The sequence below is a fragment of the Hyaena hyaena genome, unplaced genomic scaffold, assembly GCF_003009895.1.
Source record: "Hyaena hyaena isolate Hyena2069 unplaced genomic scaffold, ASM300989v1 scaffold_296, whole genome shotgun sequence".
Taxonomy (NCBI): Eukaryota; Metazoa; Chordata; class Mammalia; order Carnivora; family Hyaenidae; genus Hyaena; species Hyaena hyaena.
In genome coordinates this window covers 813680-826112 of record NW_024080931.1, presented here as the reverse complement: position 1 = coordinate 826112, position 12433 = coordinate 813680, and the positions used below count along the sequence as shown (strand labels likewise).

The 12433-nt window shown below is 61.1% G+C and overlaps 1 protein-coding gene across 1 annotated transcript; it reads right to left on the bottom strand.

The window, feature by feature from the left end:
* Positions 1-113: 113 nt before the first annotated feature.
* On the bottom strand, positions 114-12190 carry MYDGF (myeloid derived growth factor). The gene is made up of 6 exons (XM_039247589.1): positions 11982-12190; positions 10460-10510; positions 4292-4353; positions 3073-3154; positions 1899-1971; positions 114-582 (listed from the first exon to the last, which is right to left on the bottom strand). Exons 1-6 carry the CDS (start codon positions 12153-12155, stop codon positions 503-505), a joined length of 522 nt encoding a protein of 173 aa, XP_039103520.1. The 5' UTR covers positions 12156-12190; the 3' UTR covers positions 114-502.
* Between the last annotated feature and the right edge of the window lie 243 nt (positions 12191-12433).

Sequence of the window (12433 nt, the reverse complement as noted above, 5' to 3'; positions counted from 1 at the left end):
ATGCGGCCAGGCCTGCGCAGGGGCTGGGGGTCCAGGAGCAGAGTCATGGCCGAGCACCCTGTGCCTGGGCCCCCAGCCCGGAGCCCCCGGACAGGCAGGCCCCAGTCGCCAAGTCTGTGCGCTTGCTCTCCAATCGCCTTATTTATTTAAATATGAAAGAACATTCCATTTCCTCCCCGGAGTCTGGTAGAAGGTCCCTGGGAAACTGTAAGAAGGCGTCTGGGCAGGCAGCAGGGCAGCAGGAGCCTCTCCCGGGGAGCGACCTGGCCTGGTCCACGGAGACGCGCGCTGGCCCCGGAACGGCCAGGAGTCCCCTGGGGTCCCTGTCGCGTGCCCCAGCGCCTCTTTCAGCAAGACAGATGGGCAGTGGGGCTCAGACCCACGCCCCATGTTCAGAGGACATCAACCGTCCGCCCCCCTGGGAGACGGGGAAGGTGCCAGCTCTCCCAGGGCGCAGTCCTCCGCGGGGATGGGGAGGAGCCACCCTCGGTGGGGCTCGCGGTCACAGCTCGCTGCGGGACGCCTTGGCCACGATCACCAGCTTGGACAGCTCGGCCTTGAACGCCCCCGGCCGGTGGGAGACTGCAAGAGAAGAAGCGCTTGGCTCAGACGCTCTGGCCTGGGCCGGGCGGGGGCGCAGTCCCCGAAGCAGACCTGACACGGAAAGGCCCCCGGCCCTGATGTGTCCTGGGTGAGGGACACGGGGGAGGAGAGGAGGCCACAGGAGAGTTCGGGGCGGGAAGAGCCGGGGTCATTTCTGCCACGGCGAGAACGGACGGCGGCCGGGCCGTGTTACCTCCTGGCAGAGCCGCGTGAGGCCTGCCTTCCCGGCAGCACCCAGAGCCCGGCCTCCACCTGCTGTCCCCCAGGGGCTCAGCCCTGCCTCTGCGGGGCGCTCCGAGGCCAGGCTCTACCGGCAGCCCCATGTCCGCTGCCCTTGACCTCTACACTCCCACACCCTCGAGGACCAGCAGGTGGGGCAGGGCTCCTTCCAGACCCAAGGCCCGCATCCCCCAAGCCCCTGCTCATCGCACCCCACTGCCCGCAGCCTGGGCCCTGCAGCTTCCCGCCCCTCCTCCTGCCCAGCCTCCACCCCGCACAGCTGAACGCGGCTCAGGACCCCGGGGCTCCCCGACCTCGGAGGTAACCCCGCCTCTGCGTCACAACCTTGACGCCTCGCTGACACCTTGCACTTGAAAAGCACAGGACCTCTTTCTGGTCACAGAGCCCCGGCCGGCCAGGCTGTGTGGGTGTCACAGGACCCCCTGCGGTGAAGCAGTCCCACCGAGTGTCCCCAAGGCCCACAGGGCCCCGGGCAGATGTTCACGCCCTCCGTTCTCTAGCAGGGATTGGCAGGGCGGGGCCGGCGCCATGAGCTTGGGGTGGTTTCTACATTTTAAGTAGCTTTAGCAAGACACCGAAAGGGAAATGGTATTTTATGATACGCAATTCACATTTCCATGGTCGTACGATAAAGTTTTATTAGAACGCAGCCACGCCTACTCAGTGACCTGTGGCGCCTTTTCCCTCCCAGAGGCCGAAAATCACTCCTCGTGGCCCTTTCGGGGAACCTGCCACAGATGCTGGGCTGTGACCCGCGGCGCTGAGGGGTGGCCTCCCCTCCTCTGAGGGGGGCGCTGTCACCCCACCCCAACCTTCTCTACCTGGGTCCCTGGGGCCTATCTGCATCCTCTTTTTTTTAAAGGTGTTTTTAAAATTTATTTATTTGGGGGGGGGGAGGAGCAGAGAGAGTCCCAAGCAGGCGCCTCCCTGTCCGCACAGAGCTCAAGGGGCTCAAGCCCACAAACCGCGAGAGATCGTGACCTGAGCCGAAACCAAGAGTCGGTCGCCTACCCGACCGAGCCCCCCAGGCGCCCCCACAACCCATCCTTTCATACCTGCTGTTTTGGTCACTTCAAATTCCTCGTTTTTCAGGGGGACGTCACTTTCTCTTTCAAACGCGGCTTTGGACTGAAAAAGAACCAGTGGAGAGCTCCCTAATCAGGAAGGGACAGGCTCCGGCCCGCTTCGCAGAGCAGAACAAGCTAAAGCCCCCTGCTTTCACCAAAGGGGCGCCTGATGCTTTTCTGGGCTCGAAAGAGAATCTAGAGGCGCCGCTGGTTAACCCACTTAGGAGATCGTCAGCCGACTTCACGTCACGCCCCCGCGGCCGATCCTCCAGGAAGGCACTGACCCCGCTCTTCCCTTCAGCGAACGCACGCGAAGGACGCAAACACCGGCAGCCTTTTGCCTGTGATTTTCAAACGTCAGACCTGTGTCTCGAGTCGGCTAAGCATGGGTTTTAAAGTAAGACAGGGCCCCGGAGAGCGATTCGATTGCGGCGCGCCAGCTCCCCCGGCTCTGCAATCGGGCCCTCGAGGGTGGAGGGTGTTTCGTCCGTATGGTCGAAGTCCATCAGGAGCCAACTTTTAAGTAAAGGAGATTATTCTCCATGGCCCTGGTGGGCCTTCGGAGCAGGAGGCTACCCCGCAGAAGTCCCCACACTGCCAGCGCCCCCCACTGCCCCCCGCCGGCTGGCTGGGCCCCATGGCAAAGCCACATCCAGGCAACAAATGCCTGGAATGCCCGTCCCTCCTGGTTCTGCTTCCTGGAGCAATCAAGTGGTTTTCCAGCTGTTCGTGATCCAAACACAGAAGCGGGGGCTGGGGGAGGGGCTCCGCAGTGTGGCCGGCGCCTGGGGGGGGCCGTGAGCGCCGGGAGCGTGGCAGAAGGGGCTGCCGGGGCCACAGACCACAAGTGACAGGAGCCAAGGCATGTGGGGGCGCCCCCGCCTCTGGGCCACTCCTGCCCTTGCTGTCCCTGCTGGGGTCCCCAGGACGGAGCAGCCAGGACTTTGAGAGTGCCCCCCGCCCCCGGCCTCCTGTGGTAGGAGAGGGAGGCCAGGTGTCCGCTCCTGCCCCGCCCCCAGTGGCGTCTCCCTGCCACCTCTAGGCCCCGAGTCCGCATGGCGTCCCATGTCCTTCCTTGTTACAGAGCCTCCCTGGAGGGGCTTGGCGCCTGTGCCCTCGCGTCGCCCGCCTCCCCACCCCTGCAGGCGCGGCCCGCACTCACGTAGGCCATGCCGTACTCGATCTCGGCGCCCCGCACCTCCGCCTTGAACTGCGTGAAGTACAGGTAGGACTTGCCCTGGGGCCTGCAAAGGAAGGGCAGGCGAGGGGGTCAGCCTCTCCTCTTCGCCGGAACGTTCTTTCGGCTCATTTAGTGACAAGCCCGTTTCTCCCTCTGGGCCCGAGCTGCCGTAGGATCGGAACCCGTGTTCAGTCACCTAATGACAGAACCCCCAGAGGCGCCCGGTACTGTGCTGGGGACCAGGGACTGGCGGCGTCCCGGGCGGTGAGAAGTCCGGAGTTAACTAGGCAGGGGAGGGGGACCGCTGCCCTGGGCCGAGCGTGCGAATGGGGGGGGGGCGCCAGGAGGGCAGGTGGGGGGGGTCCAGGGGGCCTCCCGGATTCCCTGAGCCCTGGCGGCTGCCCTGGGCCTGATGCGTCAGCACCTGAAGCCGGGAGGCCAGCACGTTTAGGTGTTTACGTGGCGGCGGTGACCGGCAGACAGAGGCCCCGGGCCCCTTGCCCCCTGCGACACTTCTCTCTGGGTCAGGGGGCGCCAGACGGGGTCTCCTCTCAGCCCTGAGTAGGACGCCGGGCTCCTGGCCCCTGGGGCCTGTGCCGGATGCCAACAGGGGCCAGTCTGCAGCGCAGGGGCAGGGGGGGGAGGGGACTGTCCCGGACACTGCCTAGCGGCACCTGCTGTCTGTAGAGCACCAGGCAGGGCGCCGCGGGGTGGGGGCCACGAGCGGATGAAAACGCCCCATGTCCTCTTACTGTTGTTGCTGCCACAGCCCCCCCCGACCCACAGCCAGCTGGGGGAGTCGGTTCCAGGCCGCTGAGCCCAGGGAGCAGGGACAGATGTGACAAGGCCCCGGCGCCCTACCCCCCAACCAGGGGGCCAAGCACCCCCCTCCTGTTCCCTCTTGGGCGGTGGCTCGCCTGTGAGGCACTCCGGGCGGAGAGGGGACGGGGCAAAGGGGACCGAGGGTGACGATGGGGGGAGCCCGGCCCCTCCCAGGGCTGCTTTGCTCCCGCGTCTCCCCACCCCCTCTTGGCCTCAGTATTCCTGCGCTTGCCTGAAGCGCCCTCCCCCCCCCACCTTCCCCCTGCGCGGTGGCACGGCCGCTCTCCCATCGGCACAATTGTGCGACGTCTGCCCCCAGCCTGTGTGCCCTCTGGGGTGAAGGAGCCTGTCTTCGTGGCCGCCCAGGCCCCGGGCTCACCTCCAGATGGTGCAGGTGAAGTGCTGGCTGTCCTCGCTGGTCCCCAGGCTCATCTGCCACTTCTGGGGATAGAGGGAAGGCACAGGTCAGCGCGGGGCCCGCGGCCTCACAGCTCAGGGCACACTCGGGGGTTCGGGGGCATCTCCACTTCTGCAGAGTGAGCAAACCCTCCCTGGGCCTCCCTGCTGGGCTGGCTCAGGGCCGGGGAGACCGTAATGGTGGCCACGTGTGCTCACACGTTCGTCCGAACCCACAGAAGGCGGGGCACCGAGGGTGAACCCCGACGTTCGCTACGGGCTTGGACTCTCAAGGACGTGGCAGTGGGTACGGAGAGGCACAGGTGTCCCTTCTGAGGGCAGCATCACTGACAGGGGAGGCCGTGTGGGGGGCGCTGGGGATGGGTATCAAAATCTGTGCCTTCTGCCCACTTGGGCTGTGAATCCAAAACTTCCCTAAAAAATAAAGCCTATCAAGAAAAATAAGAACTAGGGGCGCCTGGGTGGCTTAGTTGGTTAAGTGTCCGACTTTCGCTTAGGTCATGATCTCACGGTTCGTGGGTTCGAGCCCCGAGTCGGGCTCTGTGCTGACAGCTCAGAGACTGGAGCCTGTTTCAGATTCTGTATCTCCCACTCTCTCTGACCCTCCCTTGCTTCACGCTGCCTCTCTCTCTCAGAAATTTAAAAAAAAAAAAAAGAAAAAAGAAAAATAAGAACTAAAATAAAAGGCGACAGTATATTCACGCTTGTTGAAGGAGCATAACATCCTCAGAACAGAGGCAAGACCCTGACACTCGTGGCTACACAGGGGCTGTGGGTGGGGCCTGGGCAACGGAAGTCACCAGAAAGCTGTTTTACGTGTTTTTCTTTTTGAACGATGTGCATTTGTTAGCTTTTTAGAAACCCAATTAAAAAAACAAAAATTTTGGGGCGCCTGGGTGGCTCAGTTAGTTAACTGTCCGACTTCAGCTCAGGTCATGATCTCACAGTTCATGGGTTCGAGCCCCGTGTCGGGCTCTGTACTGACAGCTCGGAGCCTGGAGCCTGTTTCAGATTCTGTATCTCCCTCTCTCTCTGACCCTCCCCTGCTCACGCTGTGTGTGTCTCTCTCTCTCAGAAATAAATAAAACATTAAAAATAAAATAAAAGATAAATATTTAAAAATTTTTTAATCAAAAATTTTAAGTGATTCCAAAATATGCTGCTACCAGTGTCTTCTGGTTTTCGGGCCTCTGAAAACCTGGAGGATGGAGATGGTCGACCAGGGCCGGTTCCGGGTTGCCCTGCGGCATCTGTATCTTTTGCTAGTAAATCGTGAGTTTACAGCCCCCTCTCTGGAGTAATAACACAGCACGAGCACTGATTCCTGATTTAACGTCAGGCTTCTTCATTAAGGAGAACAAGGCTGTGTTTAGGCTAATTATGATGGGGGTAAATGGTCACCTAGGCGTGGCCTGTCTGCAGCGCAGGGGTGGGGACCATCATTCTGGCGAGACGGCTGCCGCCATGCCTGTGGACACAGCAGTTTCTCTTCCCTGTTTAAAAGACCTGCCTGGGGGGGTGGGGGGGGGGCCTGGGTGGCTCAGCTGGTTGAGTGTCTGACTCTTGATTTAGGCTCAGGTCAAGATCCCAGGGTTGGGGGATCGGGCCCCACAATGGGCTTCACACTGAGCATGGAGTCTGCTTAAGATGCTCCCTCTCTCTCCCCCACTTTGACCTTCCCCTGATCACACCCTCACTGTCTAAAATAAATTAAAAAATAAAAACAATGTGAAAAGCACCCGTCCACAGCTCCAAGGCCTCTGAGCAGCTGGAAATGGCTTTATGCTATGACAGGTTTGCCACAGCTCTGACAAGGTTCTTGAAAATGAGGCAACTATTTAAACGTTGTTTAAAAACGAAGGCAAACCAATTTAACGCCAAGATCTTCTAAGCAGTAGGGTCCATATTGCTGTGAATGACGCTGTGGTTATATGAACTTGACCGTAAGCCCGTGGCCGCAGGGCCCGTGGGCGGTTGGTGATGCTCGGGATTTGACATCAGACACTCATGCGCGGGTGTCCTGGGGCAGTCAGAGCCCCCGGGGCCTCGTCTGGGCAGCTCGGGGACCGGGCGAGGGAGTGGCTGGGTGTGGCAGAGGTCGCGCGAATGGTAGCTGCTGGTGGTTTTTATTACGGCGTAAGTTAACAGGTGGGGACACGTGCCTCTTTGGTGATAGTTCTGAGCTCTGACGTGTGGCTCCCGCTGCGTGTCCCCCACCCACCCAATCAGGATACAGACAGTTCTGTCTCCCCGACTCCCCAGGGCCCTTCCCTCCGCAGTTAACCCCTCCCCGCGAATTCCTGGTAACCCCGGCCTCATCTCTGTCCTCCGAGTTGGCCTTTGCAAAACTGTCATCAGGTGGACTGGGCCGCTTGCCGTCCTGTGTGAGTTTCCGCTGGGCACGCGCCCCGGACGCCCGCCCAGGCCGCTGCCGGGGGCCACAGGTCACTCGTTCAAGGGCCTTTTGAGAAACGTTTACATACTGTACCTTCACTCTTTTCAAGCCAACAAGTCTGTGTTTTGCAGCATGTTCATAGGTGTGCATCCCATCACCACGATCTGGCTCCGGAACATTCTATCTCCCCAGAAAAGAACTCCATCTCCCTCAGCAGTCACCCCCACCCCCCATCGCCTCCTCCGTCTCTGGCACTCGGAACTCATTTCTGTGTCGGCGGATGTGCCTGTTCTGGACGGTTCACTTAAATGGAATCATACACTCTGGGGCCTCTCGTGTCTGGTCCCCTCCCCGAGCGTCGTGTGCTCGGGTCCGTCCACGGGGCGGCGGGTGTGGGCGCCTCCTTGCTCCTGTTCACGGCTGAGCGACGTTCCCGTGCGGACGCAGTGTGGGTGTCCGGTCACCGCGGATGCACACGTGGGCTGGCCGCCGTGAGTCCTGCTGCGGTCCATGGTCACGGCATCACCAGCAGGCAGACACCGGGCGAAGGGCCGGGCTACAGGGCAGGTGTGTACACTGAACTTCCCAAGAAACGGCCAGTCTGCGACCCCGCCGGCCACGGCCGAGCTCTCCAGTTGCCGGGCACTGAGCAGCTATGAGCGACCCTGGATGGCAGGTCACCCGACCGCACTGGCCTCCCAGGTGGCCCCTGCAGGAACCAACTCCTAGCAAAGGAGCAAGAGCTGGCTGCCCTCCCTCAGGGGCCCTGCTGCCACGGGTCCTGCTGGGAGGCGACCGGGCTCTGCGGTGTCTGCCTGCTGCTGGGGACGCCTCTGCACAAAGGCCACCACGGCCTCCCGTTCCGGCTGCTCCGAGCACCATGTCTGCTGTGCTTGCCGCGTGGCGCTAGCCAGAAGCCGCAGAGCATCTCGAACCTTCCCCGCACATCCGCCAAGGACCCGGCCGGCTGAGCTGGACGTCCAGCAGCCGCCGCCGAGCGCCCCGTCAGGCTCGCACGGCGCCCCGCGCCCCGGCTGCCTGTGGTCTCGGTCACGGTCCCCCATGGCCACCGCTGGACGAGCCCGCGCCACCACACACCTGCATTTCTAGGCGGTTTCCTTCCGGACGTGCCTCTCCTTCCAAAACAGACGACCCTGCCCGCTGCTGCGATTCTAGCTTGTGACCCAACGGCTATTCCAAGACGAGGCTCCAGCCCACAGTCGCCCTGACCGGTGCCTGTGAACTCGGCTCCCCCTCGCCCAGGGCTGACGCAGAGGGTCCACCTCTGTTCTGTCTGAGGCGGGGGGACGGGGCACACGTGCTCTTTTCCAAGTTGCTGGTATTTCCCGCGCAGAGCAGTGGTTAGGGGTCTGTGGCCTGGGGACGTCGGTCACTTCCCGGCTGGGGGAGTGGGGGCCTCCGCAGCCTCGCGTGTGAAACTGGGTCGCGACAGAACAGTACAGGCTCCTGGGACCATGGAGAGGAAGGAGTGGGGTGTGCGCGCGGCACCCGGGAAGCGGTGTAGACGCTGCTGCAGGTTGCTGTGGCGTCCAGAAGGCTGCCCCGTGGAAAGGGCACACGGACTCGTTGTGAGTGCCGGGGGGGGGGTCAGCTGGACTGATGGGCTTTGGGTCCCTGTTAGGAGGAAGGTTCCGCCACTTGGCCACATGCCGTGATGGAGGGGACCGCCCGGAGCAGCAGTGAGCCCGGCGGTGTGGGAGGAAGGGGCGGACATGACTCACAGGACGCCTGTTGTCCTGGCGGTGGTGGGGAAGGGACGTGCAGAGGCCCCAGTGCCAGGGGTCATCAGCTGCTTGTGACACTTTGTTAAAACACAGTCACCGGGCATCATCTGTTTACAAGCAAGACGCGTCTAAGTGAACAGAAGTCACTCGGGCCGAGTGGTTTCCGACTGGAGGCAATTCTGTCCTCCAGGGAACACTAGGCAATGTCCAGAGACGGTTCTGGGCGCCACGACCCGGGTGCCCCTGGCAGCGAGGGGGTGCGGCCTGGAGGCTGCTCAACACTGCGGTGCCTGGGACGACTCCCTCAGCGAATGACCAGGCCCCGGATGTTAGTGGGGCCAAGGTCAGGGCGGGGAGACCCTTGCCCAGTTCTGTGTCTGTCCCGAGTGCGAGGGGAGCGTGGCTCCGAGCCAGCCTCTGCCGAGAGGGTCAGGCTCGTGAGAGGCTCCCAAGCGGCCCCATCTCCAAGACTCCGCGTTGTCATGAGACACAGTACCGCAGACTGTTCTGGAAGGCCGGCGGGATTTCCTACCGTGTGGCTGGTGGGGAGAAAAAGCACGATTAGGGAGACAAGGAGACGTAGTTTACTGACTTTAATACGGATGATGAATCCTTCCCTTTCATTTTTCTTCTGTTCTGATGATCGATCCTGAGGACAAAGTCTGTCTGTGGCTCTTCCCGAACGCGAGCCGTGTGGCCTCCTGAGGAAACCAGTCCTTGTTCTCGGGGGGTCTTCTCCGCACCGACGCGTCCGGCCGCCACCGGCTGTCCTGTGGGCTGGGGCTGCGGGCGCTATTTACCGCCACCGCCGGAACAAAGCTCCGCACACCCGCTCCCTTTCAGCCACCATCCGTTCCCTCCCAGTCCGAGGCCAGAGGTCCAGATCAAGGTGTCGCCAGGCCGTCTCCCTTCGAAGGCTCTAGGGAAGGTTTCGTCCTGCCTCTTCTGGATTCTGCGGGCCCCAGGTGTCCCCAGGCTTGTGGCCATGTCCCCACCTCTGCCTCTCTTCACTTGGCCTTCTCCTCCGAACGTTGTCTCTTCTATCAAGTCTCCCTGGAGCACCTCTTGTTGCTGGACTCGGGACCCGCAGGGACAACCCAGCATGACCTCTCTGTCGCACGATCCTTAACTTGCATCTGCAAATGTTTTTGGTTTTCTTCTAAACAAGGTCAGGGGCGCCTGGGGGGCTCGGTTGGTTGGGCGTCCAACTGCGGCTCAGGTCATGATCGCGGTTCGTGGGTTCGAGCCTCACGTCGAGCTCTGTGCTCACAGCTCGGGGCCTGGAGCCTGCTTCCGATTCTGTGTCTCCTGCTCTCTCTGCCCCTCCCCTGCTCACTCCCTGTCTCTCTGTCTCTCAAAATACACACACGTTAAAAAGAAATTAAAATAAATAAATAAATAAGGTTAAATTCACATGTTCCAGGAATTAGAAAGGGAACATGTCTTTTTTTGGGGGGGGGGGGGCATTCAACTCACTACCCCGCGTCATAAAGGACCGCAAATTTAACAGTTTATCTGCACAGCATGCTCAGCGGCTCTCCATGCCCAACACAGAAGTGGGGTACGGTGGGCCCCCGCTCAGCGTCTCACAGGACGGGACGGACACAAGATGTCAGTGGACTGCACTTCCATCTGAGCCTTGGGCTCTTCCACCTCGTGTGCTGGTGGCAGGATTGAGTTCCTGGGGCTGGCTCCCAGAGGCCACCTGCACCACCACCTCCCCCCACGGCCAGCAAGGGCGAGCCACATCCTTCTTGTGTTTCCAATCTTGTTTCCTTTCCATCCAGACTTTTGTTCGCCCTGTGGACTGACAGGGAAAATCTGCCATCGCTATTTAACTTGAGCATCATCTTTCATCAGTGAGGCGAGAATAGTCCCGCGGTGTGAGTGTGAGTCAACACGGGCGTGACTCAATCCTACCGCTCCCTGGAGAGCATCTACGACGTCGGACACCGCCACACAAAACCATGTGGAATTTTGAACAACTCACCTCGTTGGTCCCTCCTTGAGAAGCGTAGGTGAACGTACATGTATATCTGTCCTGGAGACAAACGGGAAAAAGCCTGTTAGGAAGTGCTCATGGTGAGCGTCCTTTGGAGCTCCAAAATCAAGAAGATCTGGCTTTTGGGCCCATGGGGGGCTCAGTCGGCTGAGCGTCCTACTTTAGCTTGGGTCATGATCTCACAGTTCATGGGTTCGAGCCCCGCGTTGGGCTTGCTGCTGTCAGGGCAGAGCTCGTGTGGGATCCTCTGTCTTCCTCTCTCTGCCCCCGCCCCCAACTCACGCTCTCTCAAAGTAAATCAACATTAAAATATGTATATGTGTATATGTATATACATATATATATGACTAAAAAGAAGACATCTTGGGGCGCCTGGGTGGCTTAGTTGGTTAAGCGTCTGACTTTCGCTTAGGTCATGATCTCGCGGGTAGGGTTCGAGCCCCGCGTCGGGCTCTGTGCTGACTGCCAGCTCAGAGCCTGGAGCCTGTTTCAGTCTGTGACTCGCTCTCTCTCTGACCCTCCCCTGCTCACGCTCTCTCTCTCTCTCCTAGAAATAAATAAAAACATTTTAAAAAATTAAAAAAAAAAAAGACATCTGGCTTTTGAACATCTGCGCTAACAGGAAGGAGACAGAGGCAGTTTCCTGGCAGACGAGCCGGAGGCCAAGCCCGCAGGGCCTCCCAGCGTCCACAGATCTAGACCTTCCCCTCTCTCCCCCCCATCCCTGAGCCCCTGCCTCAGGACAAACAACCCACGCCGGGTGAAGAACAGGAAGGGGGAAGCCCCACACCCTCCAAGCACCCACCCACCCAGGCACATGGACTTTGGAAGCAGGGACGCCCGGAAGCCCATCTCTGCTCTGGGGCCTCAGACAAGTGAAAACTTTGCGGAGGCGGTTTTCCTCATCTGATAAATGGTCGGAGCAAATAAAGCACTTGGCGCCATTCGTGCCCCTAAGAAAGTACTCAGTACATCGCAGCTATTGATAACCTGCAACAGGGAACATGACGACCAGGGGGGAAGGGCTTCCGCAACAAGCTCGGGGCAGGGTCGGGGGGCCCCAGGCTGCCTGACAACTAAGGAGGGCCTAGCCTCACGCCTCGATGGAAGAGGGGGAAGAGCTTGTGCGATGGAGAAGAAAGAGCAACCTCCATCCACTTCCTCCCTGGTCGGAGCTGCAGCAGGGCTGACTTTCTGCAGGGCCTGGAGGTGAAATACCCCTCGGCCTCCTCCCTCCCCACCTCTGCCCTCCACTGGCCGGGTACTCGCCTGGCCTGGGAGTTAGGGCTGCTCGGGCACGCTGGGCATGTGAGACGACACAGGGACTGCGGCTAGTGACCCACCCTCTCAAAGTCGCCAGACCTCAGAAGGCCCCGCTCGCGTTAAGTTCACCCCCGTCTCCGAGCCCCGACCCCAATCAGGCCCCGCCCCTGGCGGTCCTTGCCCCCTTCTCAGGACCCGCCCCCACCGGCGCCACCGTCCAAGCCCCGGGGGCGGCAGTGACACGTACCCCCGGGCCCACGTTCTGGGAGAAAGAGTGCACGACGCCGCCGGGTCTCACGTCAAACGCCACCGTCGTGGGCTCGGACACGGCCTCCCCCGGCCTCAACGCCACAGCCGCCAGGAGCAACGCAGCCCACAAGCTCGCACCTTCGCCGCTCCTCCTTTTGCTGGGCGCCGCCATCTTGGGATCGGATCCGCCGGGCAGGGTGGCGACGGGACGCGGCAAGGGACACGTGGGGCGACCGCCGGAGGCCACGTCGGCGTCGGCGCGGCCCCGTGACCAGGCGCGCTCCGCCCCCTTTCCGGATTTGGCCGCCATGTTGGGGCGGGGCTTGGACTTCCAGGGTCGGTCCCTGGGGGGAAGCGGTCCTAAACTCCCTTCCTGCCTCAGTTCCTAGCCTCGTGACCTACCCTAGGGCTCTTCCAGTTCCTAAGTGTAGACGGAACGAGGGAAATGGA